This window comes from Ascaphus truei, chromosome 9 (assembly GCF_040206685.1).
Source record: "Ascaphus truei isolate aAscTru1 chromosome 9, aAscTru1.hap1, whole genome shotgun sequence".
Lineage (NCBI taxonomy): Eukaryota > Metazoa > Chordata > Amphibia > Anura > Ascaphidae > Ascaphus > Ascaphus truei.
Genome location: NC_134491.1, coordinates 69,914,318 through 69,935,901, shown reverse-complemented (window position 1 = coordinate 69,935,901; position 21,584 = coordinate 69,914,318). Strand labels below are relative to the sequence as shown.

Below are 21,584 nucleotides of genomic sequence, written 5' to 3'. Positions count from 1 at the left end.
CACACCAAAGTTATTATATAAATAAAGACATACAATACAAGGGCCCTCCGTAGAACTCCGTTGCGGCACTCCAAGCTACAGGGATCCCCAGGTTACTGACGGATTTAGTTTTGAAATTCCCTTACACAAGTTGTCTGGGAGAAATTATGTCCACTGGGGCCAGCCTTAGATGGGCAGCCAATAGAAGGCCTTAATGTCATTGTTAGACCCTGCAGATAGATATATATATATATATATATATATATATATATATTTATTATTATTATTATATATAATTATTATTATTTTTAAGTACCAGCAAATGTAAGAATTTAAATATCTCCGCAAATGAAGATCTCTGGAACGGAGTGACGCAGTTCAGCTTCGGGGACCCCCTGGTCCATATAAAAATACTTGATCAAGAGGGAGGGAGGGGGGATATTGCTGCTTTCAAACAAAAACACTAGACCAGTTTAGGTGTCTTAAACGTTTAACATTTTTATGTTAAAGACATTTTTGCTTTTAACTTCAAAGCATTTGTTTACCTGGTGAAGAAAGGTGGTGCACAGCTATATGTAGAGAAGGGCTAGAGCACGATGAGTAAAAATCAATTTATTGGGCACTTGGCAACATAAAAACAAGAATGGAAGGCAGTTAAAACCTCTAACGCGTTTCACGCCTACGGGCGCTTTATCAAATGGAAATGTTAAAACCGTTCAAAAATATTTCTAAATACAGTACTTATATCCAATTTATTATTTATTTATATTTTTAAAGGTAATAATCTTTTCACATTCAACCTAGGAGGGACTGACCCGTTATGCTGTGATTATTTATTATTATTATTTGTGACAAGACTAAACCAAGGCGCTCTCTTAAACTGGAACAGTGTAGAATAAAATAAACGGTAATACTACCATATGTCACCAAACTCCTGCATGCACAAGAATGCACAGTGCACTACTGCAGTGTCAGGTGTCTGCTGCTCAAACCACAAGGAATCTTCCCCGGATTCGCAAAACAGAAAGAAAACACAGCAACAGGTGAGCGCAAGATATACAGTCTTAGAACCACTTTGATAGACACTAAGCAAATAGCTAAGTGAATGGTCCAAAAACCTATACACTATAGGATTTCCACCATCAAAATGAAGGGGCAAAGGGAATGATAATAAATGTCATATGCTAATAAAATCAATCACTACTCACACGGCCTTGTGTGAGCAAATACTCTTCAAATGGTATCTTTACAATCTCTGGCTTGTTGCCCCCAATCTTGGATGTCGCAGTCTGCAAGGGGCGGTGTCGTCATGTAGAGGCTATGTGATTGGCTTATTGCAGTCACGGTGCGGCCGTCGCGGTAAATATCAAAATCCATTGATTTCAGCGATTTTTGTTCGCTGTGTCACGGTCGCGCCCACTATAGGTGCAAGCGATGGATTACATTTACTTGTTTTGACGCGGCACGCCGTCGCTTTAGCCGGGACTGTAAGCGCAGCCTTAGTGTCTTTTACGGCTCTTTTTTGAGCCTAAAAGTGCGGATCAACCCACATTAGTCCCATCACTCCAGCCCCGTTGGGCCTAGGCGCACTCGCCCCTCACCCAACTCTGGCTCCTCTATCAGCTCTTTCCTGCTTCTCGCAGGTCTTCATCCATTTCGTTCACCACTTGGGCCGCTCCCTTCTACTGAATTAGTTACGCCACCCAGCTGAAGTACATCAGACGTTAGGGGGAGAAGGGGCCCTTACTTGTACTTCAAATAGGGGACAGAGAGAGAGAAAGAAAAGAAGAAAACACGCCCAACATGGACTACTCAAACAGTCATGTTAGGCAGGCTCTCCGACATAGACTCTGATGTAGACCCAGGCACTTCACTTTAGGGGTCAGCGATCAATAAAAGATCTGGGTCCTCTCAGGAACTCGGCCGGTCCAGATTTTTCCCTCTTCAGTCTGTCCCTTTTAACCATCGATCTCCTCTTGTCTCTCGTCATGAGTCCGCCTCTGTTGTCCCGGTCAGCTTTTAGGATCCAGGCCCAACGCAGAGAGAAATGCTGCAGCTTTCTCTCGATAGCAGAGTTACATTTGTCTCCCCCTGTTGCTAACTATTAGGCGAAACGGGAAGCCCATCTATAGCATATCTCCTTTTTCTGTAGAATCACTGTCACTGGTCATAACCCTCTTTTTCTTTCAATAGTTAGTCTGGATAGATCTTGAAAAAATCTAAATGGAGGAGTTTTCGAAGTCAATTGAGCTCCTTTTTCTACACCCCTTTGTTATTCTTTCTTTGGACGTATAATGGTGAAGCCTCGCCACTATGTCCCTCTTCCTCTTAGGGTCATCAGATCTTGGACCCAGTGCTCGGTGGGCTCTGTCCATCTAATTAACTATCTTGTAATAGGGGTCAATTGATAGAAACAGTCTTTTAATGTAAGGCTGCAGTGCCTCTGCGGATACCGTCTCTGGGACATTTTTCGAATCTGCAAGTTCTGCCTCCGCTCCCTATTCTCCATATCATCCATACTGTCTCTCTTACCACCTCATGTCCTCATCTGTGTTTACTTGATTATTATGGGTGGTATCCATTTTATTTTCCAGCTCTGTGGTCCTTCTTTTTGCTAGCGAGGAGATTTCAGATTTAAACTCCACCACTGCTTGAAAAACTTCCTGCATATTTTTTAAGATCTTTTTGTGTGAGGGCAGTGCTTCTCTCTTGCTCCGATTCGGGTGATGCACGTTCCCGCCGTGCGCCTCACTGCCATCTTCCCTTCTCTCTGGCATCGCGGACTATTTATGGCTGAAGCGGGAAAGATCGGGAGCGGAAATCTGTTTCTTATCCTTTTTCGCAGGCATGCTGAGGGCTTCCCCCGCCTGTTTCAGTGCTTTAGGAGGATTTTTATGTGTTTATTGTAGAATTATATTGGCGGGATACATGGAGCCGGATCTGCAGACGTGCATGCTTTCTGAGGTCACGCGTGCACCCTTCAGCTCCTTTTCACCAAACACCTCAAGCATTTTACTAGGTGACCAGGTAAATGTATCAAAGACTGATGTTGCAAGAGCAACATCACTCCCTGCTAATGAAAAAATGAAATGAGATTATTTATATCATAGTCAAATGCTTTGCTGTAAACCTTGAGTGGTTGTGTTCCTTGGAAAACTTGAGTGCTGTATTGGAAACCACGTTTCTCCATTATCCTTTCCAGTAATGATGCTTTCTTGACATGCAAATCCATTCCTTCCTTACCCATTTCCAATTTGCTCCAGGTGAATGACAACAAAGAGTTTTTCATCTCCTTGCCATAACAATTGCATGGTCTTTCCCTATGGTCTACATTTTTCTGTCAGATCCCATGATTCAAAGGATCCTGAAGAAATCGCTCACCGAGCAGAAGTATTAATAGCACCAACTTGGACAAAAAGACATGGGTTTGCAGACCTGATCAGTATGGAAAGAGGATTAATAGATGTTGCCTTTTGTCTCAGACCTACGAAATCAAGGTCCTATATGTCATCCTCATTCAGAAAAATTGTCACCAAGTGGGAAGGCCTAGAGAAAGGTGGTTCCTCTTAGCATATCATACAAACCTCAGCCTGTTCTAACATTTTGAAATGTTTGTTTCGTACACATGGTGAGCTGAGACTTGGGAGGGGTTTGATACCTCTGTCCTCCTCCTCTTATCGCTATTGGTTCTCAGATGAGAACAGGGGGAGCAATGGGTAAATAAAGCATTTTGTTGACTAAAATTCCCCTACTCAGGCAAAAAAATGCAATTTGTAATTAATTTCCAAAGAAACAAAAGCAGCCCAATTCTGTTTTTATCATGGTTAGATAAGATTAAGGAAACCAATTACTGTATATTGTTTGTTTTTAACAATTGCACTGGCTATGTGGAATTTAACCTTTGATTAGAAATTGGCTCACTATTATATATTGCTGATGTATAGTGGAGATTACAAGCTATGAGAGACAAGATTTTCTTTAAAAAAAAAAAGTGCTGCTCCATAAGAACATCTAACATGCTGGAAGACACTTCACTGCCCCATTCAAGTGAATGGGCCATATTTACTCCGCTGTGCTAAAAGATAATGTATGGAGATATAATATAAGCATACTAAGCTGTATATCTGTTACAGAGCTGTGGCTGTCCTTGGAAGAGCATCAATATGCATTGGAGCTGATCATGAGCAAATATAGAAGGCAGATGCTGCAGCTAATGACCAACAAGAAACCTGCCCCCACTGAGCCTGTTCTGGGAGCTCATCAAACCTATTCCTCTGTAAGCTTTCCCTTCTGGCCCTTTGCATTGTGTCATACTGTTCAGTGTATATTTGGGATTTTTATGTGTGTGTATATATGGGCTTCAAGCCTTTCTTCTCCAAGTTGCTCTAGCAAATTTTCTGATTTCAGCCATCTTACTGTTTATTGTCTTTTTGTCTTTAGTATCTGTTGGAGTCCAGTCGAGTGCCATCCCTGTCCAACGATGGTCATTTTTTCTTGCAATGGCCAACTGCCATTTAAATTTGTTAGTGTGTTTCTGATTTTTACACTGACCGTTAGTCTGTGGCTTCTGCCTCAAACATGTGGTCATTGCTCGTTGGGAAATCTCCTACCCTGGTTTTTGGCACAGATATCTTTATTTTTCTGCTGCAGGAAATAGAGGGTCAAATTGACCGAATCTGTGGGATGGGGGAAGCGATGAGAAAAGCTGTTCAAGTGGACGAACACCAAGCATACAATGTCCAAGAGAGACTCGCCCAGCTGGAGGTAAGAGATTCTACCCCGTAATCAGAGAACCAATGGAGATAAGGGGGGCTCTGTGCAAGCACTTTTTGACCACACACACTGACATCGCATAAAAGAGTAGCCAGAGGAAATCAAACCCCTTCCAAGTCTCAGCCAACATTTTTTTAAATATAACTTTGTCAGCAATCCACCTATACTTTTTATTCTTTCCTTCCAAACAAAACCTCCCTATTGTTCGCTCTTGTGGCACTCTGGTCCCTGAGATACTTACCGGTTTAGTTGCTGTTGTTTTCTCTTCATTTAAGGAAATCAAAATTGCCACCAGATTCCATGGGTCTCTCAAGCCAATAGGACGCCGCAAACTTCATCCAAGGGATGACCCTAGTTTCGTCTTGGAAAAACTACGGCGTTCATCTTTTAGATGTCCAGTAAGAACACCGGCAACTAACCCAGTAAGAATCTTGGGAACAGTGAGGTTCTTAAAGCTAAAACACAGATGAACCCTAGAGGACCCCTCTGGTTCAAATAATGTAAAAAATTGATGGGATATAATTTTTTTTTTGCGTGCGGCAAAAAAATTTGGAGCCATGCTCAGACCGCATTATACGCGGATCGCGCTATAACGGGGTTGAGCTGTAGTAACGAGAAAACAATAATCACACTTGTTCCAACACAGTACAGGCAGTCCCCGGTTATTCGACACAATGCGTTATTCAAAATGGCGTCGGATAGCGAAGCGTTGTAAAGCGAATCACATTTTTCCATAGGAACACTGTTTAAATCAAATGTTCCGTTCCTGAAGGCATTTTTAATGCTAAAATACACAAAATATTTTACTCAAGCAATAAGATATGCAGCACACACATAAATTATGATGTAAAGATTCTATTTATTGAATCCAGAACTGTATTATAAAACTGTTAGACATGTTTAAAGGCATAAATACACCATTAAACCTTCACACAGACTGATCTGGATGATTTCCCTGACTGTAGCCTTCTGATTGACATAATGTTGCAACTTTGCAAAGCGTCGTAAGAGCATTGGATAAGCCATTTTGGCGTTGTAAAACCGCCCATAGGGATGCATTGGACAGCATCGAATAAGCCATTCGTCGTAAAACGAGGACTTACTGTAATAAAAAACATAAGTGAATGATGTAAAGCAGGCCTGCACAACTCGTAAAGTGAGAAGGGCCGAACTGCTCCAAGGAAAAAAAAATTGGGCCGCACGGGTAAAATCATTATCATCATCATCATCATCATCTCTCCTCCAGCACCTATCATCATCATCATCATCATCCTCATATCTCCCCCAGAACCCCTCACTGTCAACCTTTGCGATACTCCCCATCTATCTCTCATACCCCCATCTCTCCCCCTCACCCACACACAATACCCCCCTCCACATCAAACACACAATACCCCCCTGCACACCACACACATCCCTCTCCCCCCCTGCAGCTCACATCCCTCTCCCCCCCTGCACCTCACATCCCTCTCCCCCCTTGCACCTCACATCCCTCTCCCCCCCTGCACCTCACATCCCTCTCCCCCCTTGCACCTCACATCCCTCTCCCCTTGCACCTCACATCCCTCTCCCCCCTTGCACCTCACATCCCTCTCCCCCCTTGCACCTCAGATCCCTCTCCCCCTTGCACCTCACATCCCTCTCCCCCCTTGCACCTCACATCCCTCTCCCCCCCTTGCACCTCACATCCCTCTCCCCCCCTTGCACCTCACATCCCTCTCCCCCCTTGCACCTCACATCCCTCTCCCCCCTTGCACCTCACATCCCTCCCCCCCTTGCACCTCACATCCCTCTCCCCCCTTGCACCTCACATCCCTCTCCCCCCCTTGCACCTCACATCCCTCTCCCCCCCTTGCACCTCACATCCCTCTCCCCCCCTTGCACCCCACATCCCTCCCCCCCCCTTGCACCTCACATCCCTCTCCCCCCCTTGCACCTCACATCCCTCTCCCCCCCTTGCACCTCACATCCCTCTCCCCCCTTGCACCTCACATCCCTCTCCCCCCCTTGCACCTCACATCACTCTCCCCCCTTGGGTGGGTGACCAGTGACTGGGTGACAGTGACTGGGTGGGTGACAGTGACTGGGTGGGTGGGTGACAGTGACTGGGTGGGAGGGTGGGTGACAGTGACTGGGTGGGTGGGTGACAGTGACTGGGTGGGTGGGAGACAGTGACTGGGTGGGTGGGAGACAGTGACTGGGTGGGTGGGACACAGTGACTGGGTGGGTGGGACACAGTGACTGGGTGGGTGGGACACAGTGACTGGGTGGGTGGGTGACAGTGACTGGGTGGGTGACAGTGACTGGGTGGGTGGGTGACAGTGACTGGCTGGGTGGGTGACAGTGACTGGGTGGGTGGGTGACAGTGACTGGGTGGGTGGGTGACAGTGACTAACAGTGACTGGGTGGGAGACAGTGACTAACAGTGACAGTGACTGGGTGGGTGACAGTGACTGGGTGGGTGGGTGACAGTGACTGGCTGGGTGGGTGACAGTGACTAACAGTGACAGTGACTTACCTTGACCGGGTAGGTGCAGGTTGCCGCCGGACGCTTGCTCCTCCTGCCCCCGATATCCCAGCGGCAGCTGCCCGGGACGGGAGGTGGGCTTGGGGGCGCGGGCTGGGGGGAGGAGGGCACGGGAGGTGAGCTCGTGGGGGACGAGAGAAGCTGGCCGTGGAGGGAAGCGGTGAGAAGCAGGCCGCTGGAGGAGCTGAATTATTTAATTATTACTTCCCCCTCCGCCCCACGTTGGGAGCAGGGGGGGGGGAGCGGGCCCGCAGAGGAGCTGCGTGTTGCTTCCCCTTCCGCCCCACGTTGGGAGCAGGGGGGGGGGAGCGGGCCCGCAGAGGAGCTGCGTGTTGCTTCCCCTTCCGCCCCACGTTAGGAGCAGGGGGGGGGGAGCGGGCCCGCAGAGGAGCTGCGTGTTGCTTCCCCTTCCGCCCCACGTTGGGAGCAGGGGGGGGGAGCGGGCCCGCAGAGGAGCTGCGTGTTGCTTCCCCCTCCGCCCCACGTTGGGAGCAGGGGGGGGGGAGCGGGCCCGCAGAGGAGCTGCGTGTTGCTTCCCCTTCCGCCCCACGTTGGGAGCAGGGGGGGGGAGCGGGCCCGCAGAGGAGCTGCGTGTTGCTTCCCCTTCCGCCCCACGTTGGGAGCAGGGAAGGGGGGGGAGCAGGGGGGGGAGCGGGCCCGCAGAGGAGCTGAGAGTTGCTTCCCCTTCCGCCCCACGTTGGGAGAAGGGGGGGGGGGGAGCGGGCCTAGCGCATGCGTGCCGGGACCGCAGGGAATCGGCGCCATTTTTTTAAACTTTTTTTTTATTATTATTTATTTAATTAATTAATTTGTCGCCCGGCCGGATTCATTGCGGGCCGCACAGAGAGGCCAGACGGGCCGCACAGAGAGGCCAGACGGGCCGCACAGAGAGCCCAGACGGGCCGCACAGAGAGGCCAGACGGGCCGCACAGAGAGCCCAGACGGGCCGCACAGAGAGCCCAGACGGGCCGCACAGAGAGGCCAGACGGGCCGCACAGAGAGGCCAGACGGGCCGCACAGAGAGGCCAGACGGGCCGCACAGAGAGGCCAGACGGGCCGCACAGAGAGGCCAGACGGGCCATATGTTGTGCAGCCCTGATGTAAAGCTTTGCAGGATGTATAGGGACCACTCTGTTAATATGTAAAGTCTTAAAATGATCAACTCACAAGATAAAAAAAACCATAAAACATAAATGAACCAGTCTCATCTCAATGAAAGACGTCCAATTCTCAAGAATCAGCAAATAATGAAATGGAGCTATAGCGTCCAGGCAAGAACCACATGCCATTGAGACCTAGAGAAAGAGAAGAACAGAGAGCGCACTCCCCATGGCGTATAAAAGTATTTAATGAATGGGAAAGGGGGGAGGAGGGGGAAAACAGGCATTTAACACAGGAAAGTGTTAAAATAGCGTTTGTGAATCAATAATATCACCGCCAACATGTCCGCTTCCAAAAATCAGTCCTCAGAGAGAGACCCACAGCATCCCACATGGTTTTGTGTGTCCGATCAGCTGGGCACTTTATCCAGGATGAAAGCGGAGTAGCCTGAATCCTGCTGCAGGGAGGGAATGCAGAAGTCCTCGCGGTCTCAGAAGTGCTCTGAGTCTGGTCTGACCCCACGAGACTCAGCGTGATGATGTAATAGTCGGGACATCATGCATTTCGTCACTACCCTGTGACTTTTGAAAAGTCTTTCTGGGATATTCAGTCCTGAAGGGATTTAAATATTCCAGTATTGCTAGGCAACATATAAACAAAAAGTGATAAATAGATCCACAAAATGGCTGATGTATAAAATGAATGCTGCTTACTTCAATTGAGCTCTAAGAACCTTACAATAAATATACAATGCAAACAAGTATGATAATCAGGATAAAATAATATTACAAACAGACAGCACTAATCAATAAACCCAAATGTATAAAATAAATAAGAAATTTAATACAGAAATAAGATACAAAAATGCAAACATAACATGAGATAACAAATGCAAACAACAAACTATGCACCCAATGGAAAAGTAAAGATAATTAGATTCAGTTATTATAAAAGTATTAACTAGAAAATCTAAAATTCATAACTAATGGGGCTAGACAATCACAAATCTAAGGAGATATCTAGTAGAAATTCAATAAAGTTCCTTTCTAATGAGAATTTAATTTAATATTGATCGTTGCTACACATGATTTCACATTATGTCTGCTGGAGAATAATATGGAGTGAGACCCAGAAAAACAGGAGGGGATCTATAAGTGACTGATAAATAATAAAGTAAAAATATATACTGGAATAGACAAATGCATGAATAAATATATCAAAATAGTTGATATATATCTCAACTATTTTGATATATTGAATATATATATATATATATATATATATATGCAGTGTTCGACAAACCTATACATTTGCTCGCCCCGGGCGAGTGGATTTAACATCGTGGCGAGCTCCTATTGGCCCAATCAGCACACGTTTGGTACTAGGTGGCGAATAGATTTTTTTGTGTGGGATATATATATATGTTGAGGGACAACAGCTTCCACCCGACACACACCAAACATGCAACCATCTACAGTCAAGCCATACGATACAACCGGATATGCTCCGACACAGCAGACAGAGACCAGCGGATTAAAGCCTTGAGATCAGACTTTATAAACCGTGGATATAACCACAGAATTGTAGACCAGCAAATTCACAAAGCCACCAGAATACCAAGAAGTGATCTCCTTGAATACAAACAGAAGGAGACAAGCGACAGGGTTCCTTTGGTGGTCACATATAACCCACACCTAGGAGACCTACGCAAGATCGCCAGGAAACTACAACCCATCCTCCAGGAAGATACAAGACTGCAACAGGTCTTCCCTGAAGCACCCTTATTATCATACAGACAACCCCATAATCTCAAGAATATTATGGTGAGGAGTAAAGTATTCAGCAGTACAACTGAATGCGGGACAAAACCATGCCAGGACCCAAGATGCAAAACCTGCGCAATGCTCTACACAGCGGACACAATACAAATACCACACAAGAATCGGGAATACAAAATCAGAGGAGGGTTCACCTGTTCCTCCAGCAATGTCGTGTACCTCATCATGTGCATGAAATGCCCAGGGGGCTGCTACTACATAGGTGAGACAGGACAGAGGCTAAACAAGAGAATGAACCTGCATCGCCACAGCATCACACGCGGAACAAGAGACAGTCCTGTTGGCGAACATTTCTCTGACTCTGGCCATAAGATGAACGATCTGAGGGTTGCCATACTCAAAGGTAATCTTAAAACCCCGAAAGAGAGACGGTTGCATGAATACAAATTTATGCAACTGTTCGGGACACTTAGCAGTGGCCTAAACAGAGATCGAAATTTTATGAGTCATTACTGACACTAGCGAACTCTCTTCCCATGAGCGCTAAAGGCCATGTCTGTACATACTGTGCTATATGTATGCACACACAGCTGTCTCTCACACATACTAATACTCCTTATTTTTCCATCCATATACACCAATAGGGACCACATAGTATCCACACACACTTTTAGTTGTGCTACAAACTCTCACATTTCCACACCCACCCACACCATTTATATCCCTCTCACTCCACACACACCTTGTGTAGAGCACTGTTTATACTGTGGGCTCTCCATTCATTTTTATTCACACTGATACACATACACACTCTTTCTTCACTTGCTTTCAGTTACCCTTTGACACCTCTAGCCATAAAACACATCCACACCGGGGGAAGGAGAAGCACAGATAACATTCCAAGAGACACTGTTTTCAAGTTATCCTTGCTTCATTCATTGTAACATCGCCGGAAGAAGAGATCAGTGTATCTCGAAAGCTCGCACAAATAAAAGCATTTCGTTAGCCACAGAACGGTATCATCTATTTATTTTTTGATTATTGAAGCTCGGCTAACACGGTACTGATACCTCTACATGAAAATATGGAAGATACCACATTGTACCGCACCCAAATGAAGCTAAAGGATTTACTGAAAAAACAGGCACAACTAGACAGCGATATCATCTTCCTCAGCAAATGCAAGAAGGAGCATCTGATCCCGAAAGGACTCGTCCTCAAAAACCCACTTGCTACCACATACAACACAAAATTCTCCCAACAACTGTGCACCAGGAACTCAGAAAGATTAAGGAACCATCTCATCAGCATCTGTTACAGCAACAGGAGAAAGACAAAGGTGACAATAGACAGCATCCTGGATACAGGAGAAATTCACACAGACACATGGAGAGGACTCCAAACATTCCATGAAAAACTCCTGAAGGGTCTAATTAGCAATAAGGAAAAGAAACTGCACAGACTGAGGCTAAGAATGAGATACTCAGCAGCAGCCAGCAAAACAACTAATAATACAAACATTGACAGTCACCAAGAACAGGACTGCACTGTTAACCTCTCAGATTACACACCTAATCAAGCAGAGTCCTCAGTATTATCAAAGGGTCTCACATTCTGCCCTACCAAGCCTATGGACAAGATTGAGCTGTGCAGTGACCTAGAAGAATACTTCAGAAGGCTGCGTCTTAAGGAGTTCTTCCATGACAGACACAACCAAGATTATGCCAACACTGCAGAAGGAGAGCCGCTGCACATGAGCAGGGAGAAGCAAAAATCAAACTGGATCCCACAAACTGGGCGCAACCCCACATTGGACCGGTACATTGAAAGCTTCAGACACAGCGCCAAAACCACCATCCTGGACAAAGTAAGGAAACAAACATATAATCTGACACTGATGGAGAGGAGAGCCATAGAATCGCTAAAGGCCAACCACAACATAACAATCAAACCTGCGGACAAGGGAGGAGCAGTGGTCATAATGAACACCACAGACTACCTGCGGGAAGCACACAGGCAACTCTCTGATTCAAAGTACTACACCCAACTGCAGGAGGATCCAACTAAAAAATACATGCGAGAACTCAACAGGATCATTAAAACACTCCCGATCCACACAAGAGAACAAATTCTGGACCTGATACCAGCTAACCCAAAACCTGGCACATTCTACATGCTCCCTAAAATTCACAAAGAGGGTAACCCTGGGCGCCCTATTATCTCTGGATCTGGCACACTTACCGAGAATATTTCTGGCTGGGTGGAGGGCATTCTAAAACCACTTGTCAGGAACACACCCAGCTATATCCAGGATACCACCGACCTGCTAAACAAACTGAATGCCATTGGCCCCCTCCCCACAGGAACACTACTAGCAACTATGGATGTAGAGTCACTTTATACAAACATCCCCCACGAGGATGGGATTTCAGCCTGCAGATACTTTCTGGGATCGCAGGAGCCACTCACAGAGACAGTGACTAAATGCATTGAATTTATTCTGACCCATAACTACTTCACATTTGGAAATGACACATACCTCCAGACAACCGGGACCGCTATGGGTACTCGGATGGCGCCACAGTATGCCAATCTGTTCTGCGCAAAACTGGAAAGTGACTTTCTGTCCACCTGTCACTTGAAACCCCTTACATACCTTCGCTACATCGATGACATCCTCCTGATTTGGACCTCTGGCGAACAGGACCTCCTACAGTTCTATGACAACTTCAATACGTTCCACCCGACCATCAACCTCAAACTCACCCATTCCCCGGATGAAGTACATTTTCTAGACACCACCATTACTATAAAGAACAACCAACTACAGACTTCTGTATACCGCAAACCTACAGACAGAGCCAGCTATTTGAGGGACAACAGCTTCCACCCGACACACACCAAACATGCAACCATCTACAGTCAAGCCATACGATACAACCGGATATGCTCCGACACAGCAGACAGAGACCAGCGGATTAAAGCCTTGAGATCAGACTTTATAAACCGTGGATATAACCACAGAATTGTAGACCAGCAAATTCACAAAGCCACCAGAATACCAAGAAGTGATCTCCTTGAATACAAACAGAAGGAGACAAGCGACAGGGTTCCTTTGGTGGTCACATATAACCCACACCTAGGAGACCTACGCAAGATCGCCAGGAAACTACAACCCATCCTCCAGGAAGATACAAGACTGCAACAGGTCTTCCCTGAAGCACCCTTATTATCATACAGACAACCCCATAATCTCAAGAATATTATGCTGAGGAGTAAAGTATTCAGCAGTACAACTGAATGCGGGACAAAACCATGCCAGGACCCAAGATGCAAAACCTGCGCAATGCTCTACACAGCGGACACAATACAAATACCACACAAGAATCGGGAATACAAAATCAGAGGAGGGTTCACCTGTTCCTCAAGCAATGTCGTGTACCTCATCATGTGCATGAAATGCCCAGGGGGCTGCTACTACATAGGTGAGACAGGACAGGGGCTAAACAAGAGAATGAACCTGCATCGCCACAGCATCACACGCGGAACAAGAGACAGTCCTGTTGGCGAACATTTCTCTGACTCTGGCCATAAGATGAACGATCTGAGGGTTGCCATACTCAAAGGTAATCTTAAAACCCCGAAAGAGAGACGGTTGCATGAATACAAATTTATGCAACTGTTCGGGACACTTAGCAGTGGCCTAAACAGAGATCGAAATTTTATGAGTCATTACTGACACTAGCGAACTCTCTTCCCATGAGCGCTAAAGGCCATGTCTGTACATACTGTGCTATATGTATGCACACACAGCTGTCTCTCACACATACTAATACTCCTTATTTTTCCATCCATATACACCAATAGGGACCACATAGTATCCACACACACTTTTAGTTGTGCTACAAACTCTCACATTTCCACACCCACCCACACCATTTATATCCCTCTCACTCCACACACACCTTGTGTAGAGCACTGTTTATACTGTGGGCTCTCCATTCATTTTTATTCACACTGATACACATACACACTCTTTCTTCACTTGCTTTCAGTTACCCTTTGACACCTCTAGCCATAAAACACATCCACACCGGGGGAAGGAGAAGCACAGATAACATTCCAAGAGACACTGTTTTCAAGTTATCCTTGCTTCATTCATTGTAACATCGCCGGAAGAAGAGATCAGTGTATCTCGAAAGCTCGCACAAATAAAAGCATTTCGTTAGCCACAGAACGGTATCATCTATTTATTTTTTGATTATTGAAGCTCGGCTAACACGGTACTGATACCTCTACATATATATATATATATATATATATATATATATATATATATATATATATATATATATAGTAACAGAGCAGATGGCACACAAATACAGATGAAGACAGGTGCTTAGTCCCATATGAATGAATATAATCAAAGGCTCCTTACCAGGCAGACCAGAGAATCCAGGGAATCCAAAGCAGGCACAGCAAGGAAGAGACAGCACACTTGTTAGCAAAAAGAATTGTATTAGTGAAGCAGGCACAAAACACCAACGTTTCGGTCCTAAAAACAGCACTCCCTTGATAAAGGTCCTGTTTTTAGGACCGAAACGTTGGTGTTTTGTGCCTGCTTCACTAATACAATTCTTTTTGCTAACAAGTGTGCTGTCTCTTCCTTGCTGTGCCTGCTTTGGATTCCCTGGATTCTCTGGTCTGCCTGGTAAGGAGCCTTTGATTATATATATATATATATATATATATATATATATATATATATATATATATATATATATATATATACGTTACCGTTCCAAAGGTCTGGTAAAGCAAGAGACAGCACTGAATTGTAGAAAACTTCACAAAGTGTATTTTTGAAAATAGTGGTACATCAAGAAACCCAACGTTTCGGTCCTCAAATATGGGACCTTCCTCAGGGGGATACCACTATTTTCACCAATACACTTTGTGAAGTTTTCTACAATTGAGTGCTGTCTCTTGCTTTACCAGACCTTGGAACGGTAACGTATGTCTATATTATCCATATGGGGCAAGCACCTACAGCCTATCAGCACCTAAGGAGTGCCAACATTTCTATTTGACTAATATATATATATAAATATATATATATTTATTCTATAGTAATGATAGCATAAAACAATCCCAATGGGGGAGGCAAGAGTGATACATAACAAGTTGACAAATGTCCAGGGGAGCAGAGCATACAGAAGGAGAATAGCATTACAAAGAATCAAACTATAGGGCTAATGTCAAGACATTTATTTCATCCACTAGACCCCAATTGGTAGATCCAATAAGTCTCCCGCCTACATAAAACCTTAAATCTAGCAACCCCCTAAAACTAGGGGTGAGATAAGTTCCAGACCAATGATGGTAAGGGATTCAGTATCCTTAGTGTCTCTAGACATTTCCATATTAAACACAATATGTGCATTATTACCATTGATGATATTCCGTCTATGCTCTTAAAATGGGTACTTAAAGGCTGAGTAGTACAGCCCACAACTACAGGACAGCATATAGACCCAGGGTGGGCAACCCTTTCACCATTCGCCACTTGTGGCGAATTGGGAGTCAAAGTGTGGCGAATTGAGTAACCACAATATAAGGGCCGCCCTCCCCGATCAGCCCGCTCTCCCCCCTCCCGTTCCCCCACGCTCTTCCCCCTCCCCGATCAGCCCGCTCTTCCCCCTCTCCGATCAGCCCGCTCTCCCCGATCAGCCCGCTCAGAGAACTGCAGGCAGCAGCGCGCTCTAGCATTGAGGCACTTCCGTGCCTGCTAGAGCACGCGTGTGCAGTCCTGCCTTCTCTGCCGCCTCCTCCGAGCAAACCGAGATAGAGAGGGAGGGGGTGTCATGGGAGGTGCAGGGGGGGAGGGTGTCATGGGAGGTGCAGGTGGGGAGGGTGTCATGGGAGGTGCAGGGGGGAGGGTGTCATGGGAGGTGCAGGGGGGGAGGGTGTCATGGGAGGTGCAGGTGGGGAGGGTGTCATGGGAGGTGCAGGGGGGAGGGTGTCATGGGAGGTGCAGGGGGGGAGGGTGTCATGGGAGGTGCAGGGGGGGAGGGTGTCATGGGAGGTGGAGGTGGGGAGGGTGTCATGGGAGGTGCAGGGGGGAGGGTGTCATGGGAGGTGCAGGGGGGAGGGTGTCATGGGAAGTGCAGGGGGGAGGGTGTCATGGGAGGTGCAGGGGGGGAGAGTGTCATGGGAGGTGCAGGGGAGAGAGTGTCATGGGAGGTGCGGGGGGGAGGGTGTCATGGGAGGTGCGGGGGGGAGGGTGTCATGGGAGGTGCAGGGGAGAGAGTGTCATGGGAGGTGCAGGGGGGGAGAGTGTCATGGGAGGTGCAGGGGGGGGAGAGTGTCATGGGAGGTGCAGGGGGGGGAGAGTGTCATGGGAGGTGCAGGGGGGGGGAGAGTGTCATGGGAGGTGCAGGGGGGGGGAGAGTGTCATGGGAGGTGCAGGGGGGGAGGGTGTCATGGGAGGTGCAGGGGGGGAGAGTGATGTGAGGTGCAAGGGGGGAGAGTGATGTGAGGTGCAGGGGGGGAGAGTGATGTGAGGTGCAGGGGGGGAGAGTGATGTGAGGTGCAGGGGGGGAGAGTGATGTGAGGTGAAGGGGGGAGAGTGATGTGAGGTGAAGGGGGGGTGGGATGTCTGTGGTGTGCAGGGGGGTATTGTGTGTTTGATGTGGAGAGGGAGTATTATGTGTGTGGGTGAGGGGGAGAGATGGGGGTATGAGATATAGGTGGGGGAGTATCGCAAAGGTTGATAGTGAGGGGTGCTGGGGGAGATGGATGAGGATGAGTGCTGGAGGAGAGATGATGATGATGATGATTTTCCCGCAAGGCCCAAAATTTTTTTCCTTGGAGCAGTTCGGCCCTTCTCGCTTTACGAGTTGTGCAGGCCTGCCTTACTTGGTAGGGAAGGAGCGCGCTCCGGCTGTGTGGCACACTCCCCCTCCTCCCAGCCCGCTTCAGTGGTGTGACGCGCTTCCTCTCCTCCAGCACCAGAAGTTGATGCGCTGACACGCTCCTCCCCATCCCCTCCCTCCCCTGGCCAGGCCCGCCACCACCGCTTCCTTCCCTTTCTTTCTCAGCCGCCGCGATCTGGTTAGGAGACGGGGCTGATGCCTGATGCGTGGGCAACGGGGGCTGATGCCTGGGATGGGGGGTAGGGGGGCTGATGCCTGGGATGGGGGACAGGGGCTGATGCCTGACACGGGGGAGGGGAGCTGATGCCTGATGAGGGGAACGGGGGCTGATGCCTGATACGGGGGATGGGGGCTGATACCTGATACGGGGGAGAGGTGGGGGCTGATGCCTGAGTCGGGGGGTAGAGGGCTGCTGCTGCCTGATGAGGGGGCTGCTGGGGGAGATGATGAAGGGTGCTGGGGCAGATGATGAAGGGTGCTGGGGCAGATGATGAAGGGTGCTGGGGCAGATGTTGGAGGGTGCTGAGGGAGATGATGAAGGGTGCTGGGGGACATGAGGGGGTTTACATGAGATGATGGTGGGGGAAATGAGATGAGGAGGAAGATACTCGTGGTGGCATGAGGGGTGAGAGGAGGGGTTATGGTCTGAGAATTTATAAACTTTTTCAAACCGTATGTTTAAAATTTTTGCATGCGCAACATAATACCTACATTTTTACATGGTGTGGCTATTTTCACTTCTAATTCGCCACACTTGTGGCTACATTGAAAAATAGGTTGCCCACCCCTGATATAGACGGTGTGGGTGCTAAGGCAGTTGATAACACCCTTATACATGTTCCCTTTAGTGAAGGATGAAAACTGAGAAAAAATTAGAATGTGTTTACATGTGATACAGCGACCTCAACCGCACCTATAGTTCCCATAAGGTCTTGAAGCGGGGTGAGGGGTGGCTGTATCACAATTCTTGATTCTACTAGGCACAAGGAGCCCTTTAAGGCTCCTAGCTTTCCTATACAGAAGTGGTGCTTTCTCAGGTAATGTAGACCCTTAATGAGGGTCACACCTGAGCACATTCCAATGTTTATTGAGAATGGCCTGAATAGACCTAAAAGACTGGTTGAATGTGGTGATCAACTTGGGCACATTAGAAGTCGATATGTCACTTACTCTCAAAGAACTTTGACCCACACCTTTAGACCTAAAACCTTTGAGTTTAGATGTATTCAGTAGTTCTGTTCTATCTAAAACCCGGACTTTGCTGAAAGGGGGCAAAATTATGCTCTCCATAACCTTTTCTAAAGACCTGGAGTGTATGTTACCAACTTGTAAAATATGTATTTACTTATTTGAAACAAAGGGATCCCTTTAACTGAACCATGGCACTCGAAGTTATGTTGACCCCTAGGTGCCTGAGAGATTTAATTTTGAAATTCTTACAATAATTCTTGTCCCAGAGAATCTATATGACTACTGGGGTCAGCCTCACTCTGGTGGCCAATTAAAAGACGTGAGATGATATTGCAGATCCAATTGGGAGACCCCGCAGCTATCTTTGTTTTATCCTCTGCAATCTGTGGGTCCCCGGAGTCATGAGTGCCACAGTTCAGCTCAGAGCGACCCCCTGGTTCATATAAGGTTAAAAAAAACAAATTGATCGGGATGTATTTTTTTTTTTTTTATACCTCTTCTTCTTATTATTTTTGTCAGCTAGAAAACAAGGAGCTTCGGGACATCCTATCGGTTAGCAAGGAATCTCTTCAGGCGAGCAAAAAAGAAGAGTGGAACGCGTCAGAGAAAACCCAGTGATGCCCAGGGAATCCTAGTGGGGGGGGCTGAGCCGTGTTCAACATATTTACTAGCAACTCAGCAATGATGTCACGGCGGTCATATTTTTGTCCCGAAAATGCCAGGATCCTCAGTGTGTGTTATAGCCCACGGCAACGACTGCCGGCAGGAGGTTAATATTTCCTGGACTGTAGTGGAGGAATGTATGATAAGTTAGGGTGATTGTGGGGTGGGGGTTGGGCGAGTGATTCTGTGGAAGATCCCTTAGTTTTAGTACATGGGCAATACATTGGGTATGGACGCAGTCCCACTTAGGACCAGCATAAGCTAATGACAGTGATAGTAGGTTAACTGCTTAGCTGCAAGTGGGACCTGTTTGCTTTGCAGGCTCCTCTGGCAGTGAAAGGGATTAAACGAGAGAGAGAGAGAGAGAGAGATTCATTCAGGCAAGCATAAGTATTTTAAAATCATTTTTGAAAGCCTCAAAGTTTTTGTTTTCATTTACAATGGTGACTGAACAGAGCGGTTAATTATCTTGTTTGCCCCATCGCTGCTCTATGCTAATGAGGTTAATGGACACCATGGCTGGAACATTTAAAGCAGCAATCCTCCTTTTTTATTTAGTTTCTTTGTGAAGAATCTGTGGGTCCTTTGGGTTATACTTTTTTTATGTGCTGGTGAAAGTAAAATCAAAGATGATGCCCGAGGTTGTCCAATAGGAAGCCGCAATGTCATTGCTTCTATTGCCCTATAGGAGTGAGGCTTGGATGGCAGCTATATTGATTTCCAAAAGAGACCAGAAACACTGGCACATAAAAAGGAAAATAGTTCGGGAACCAGAAAGTCCCCAGAGCTAAAAATAGCACGGTTCTGCTACTGGGAACCCTACAGTTCTGTTTAAAGCAGCATCTCCCCTGCATTTTTTTTAAATGCCCAATAAACATTTAGCCATTTATGATCTAGGGCACTAGGATTCCCTATCTTTAGGAATCGAGTGATGTCAAGGAGCAGTCTGACATCAGAAGTATTCTCTACAAGCTGAAAAAGCCAAGTACACAAACTTATATCACAGGAAATATAATGGGAAGAAAAAAGTTGCCAACCATCTCATTTAAAGAACACATTTATAAAAACAAATACTTTACTTCTTCACATTAAAAAACCTACTGAATGCTATACTGGTTTCAGCGTTGAGATGCCATTTTCAGTAGTTATAGAACCTTTCAGCATAGCAAAGCTAAATGACTCCATTAAAAACATATGGACTAATTACAGAAGCACACTGAAGTCACACTCGATTTAACTCTCAGTTCTTGTATCCACTATACTTCCCAACGTAATACATTTTGTATTGATCATCTATCTGCTCCTAAGCGAAATCTTAATATGCTCTACATTCCTACAAATCTCCCAGATGATGGTGAACCATGATGATGCTGATTTATAACGTATGGCTACCGAACTTTCAAGATCACACTTTGTTACAGTAGATATGTTTACTGATACAATCTTGCAGTGGTCGGATATTACAACCCACGTATGCAAAAGAACAACTACAAAACATACATCACATAAGGTGTACGACAATATATACATGGATGACTATCTGCTTTTTACCAGTACCAGAGTGCTTAAAGAAAGTTGTATTCTGTGTGTGTTGATGTATAAAATGCCCACATTTATAATTGCCTCTAGTGTACAGGGTGGGTAAAATATAGCCGGCGGGCCACTAATGGACCGGCAAGGATTCTATCTGGCCCACCACAGGTAGGGCTCCCCTTTCTCTGCACACGCTCCCTGGGCACTACCCAGAAGCACATTGCAAGCTACTCTCATGTCTTAGACAGGGAAAACCTGTTTACATAGCCTGATACTGCACCGATTCTAAAGCAGGGTGCCTTAATTAATCTCCGCTGCCTCATTAGCAGACATTAAAAACCCTGCAGTAGTGACTGCACAGATCTTTCTGATCCAGGAAGCTGAGCATACCTGGACCGCACAAGAGGGACCTACCAGCACTAGCCAGTTTCGCAGCTGTGGAGGGTACCCTGCCCTTGGACTTTCTAACCCCTATACTGGAAGTTGGAAGCTGGGGGACCTGAAGATAAACTTTACCCCACACTGAACTTTGTGTTATGATTGGTGAGGGGCTTAGCCCTTCGACCCACAGGTAGGGACTAAAGTCTGGTATTAGTCAGCGCTCCACACGGAGCTAGGCATGTCTGTTTATTTTTGTTACTCCATACATATGCTGAACAGGCAATATTTTGTGTTCAAGCTTTGGGTGAAATAAAAACCTACATTTGTTTTCCAAAAGCAGTCTCCTCTTTTCACCACTGCACATCTCCTAGAGGGAGATTTAGGGTAAGGTTAGGGGGCTACAGTATACATTACCCTAGGGGGCGAAATGGCCGGCGGTGGAGAATGGTCCTAGACACCTTTTTAGTAAGCTAACCTTACCCAAACCCAGGTAAGTTTGAAACCACAATATAACAAAAATAAAAACAACCACATCTTTTTCAGGATGGTAATTAGAAGGTCCTCTGAGGAGAACTGCTCTATTTTCATCTCCAGGCAATCCTCCCTGAGTTCCCTAGCTACTTACAGCATTACTTCCTTGTTTGTAATGATAACCTAAACGTCCGTGCAATAGAAAGGAATGATGACGCAGCATCTTGTGAAGACAGGATGATTTCAAGACTA

At 46.4% G+C, this 21,584-nt stretch overlaps 1 protein-coding gene across 7 annotated transcripts in view; it reads left to right on the top strand.

Moving 5' to 3' along the window:
• The window catches only part of SIKE1 (suppressor of IKBKE 1), a 40,855-nt gene extending 19,658 nt beyond the window's left edge, over window positions 1-21,197 (top strand). For 4 of the 7 annotated variants that reach the window (XM_075615355.1, XM_075615358.1, XM_075615360.1 and 1 more), the window contains exons 4-6: window positions 4,113-4,255; window positions 4,630-4,743; window positions 5,028-5,969. In XM_075615355.1, the coding sequence (XP_075471470.1) occupies window positions 4,113-4,255; window positions 4,630-4,743; window positions 5,028-5,222 (452 nt within the window). In that variant the 3' untranslated portion in view covers window positions 5,223-5,969. The other 3 variants (XM_075615356.1, XM_075615357.1, XM_075615361.1) reach the window with 3 other exon arrangements.
• Window positions 21,198-21,584: the final 387 nt, after the last annotated feature.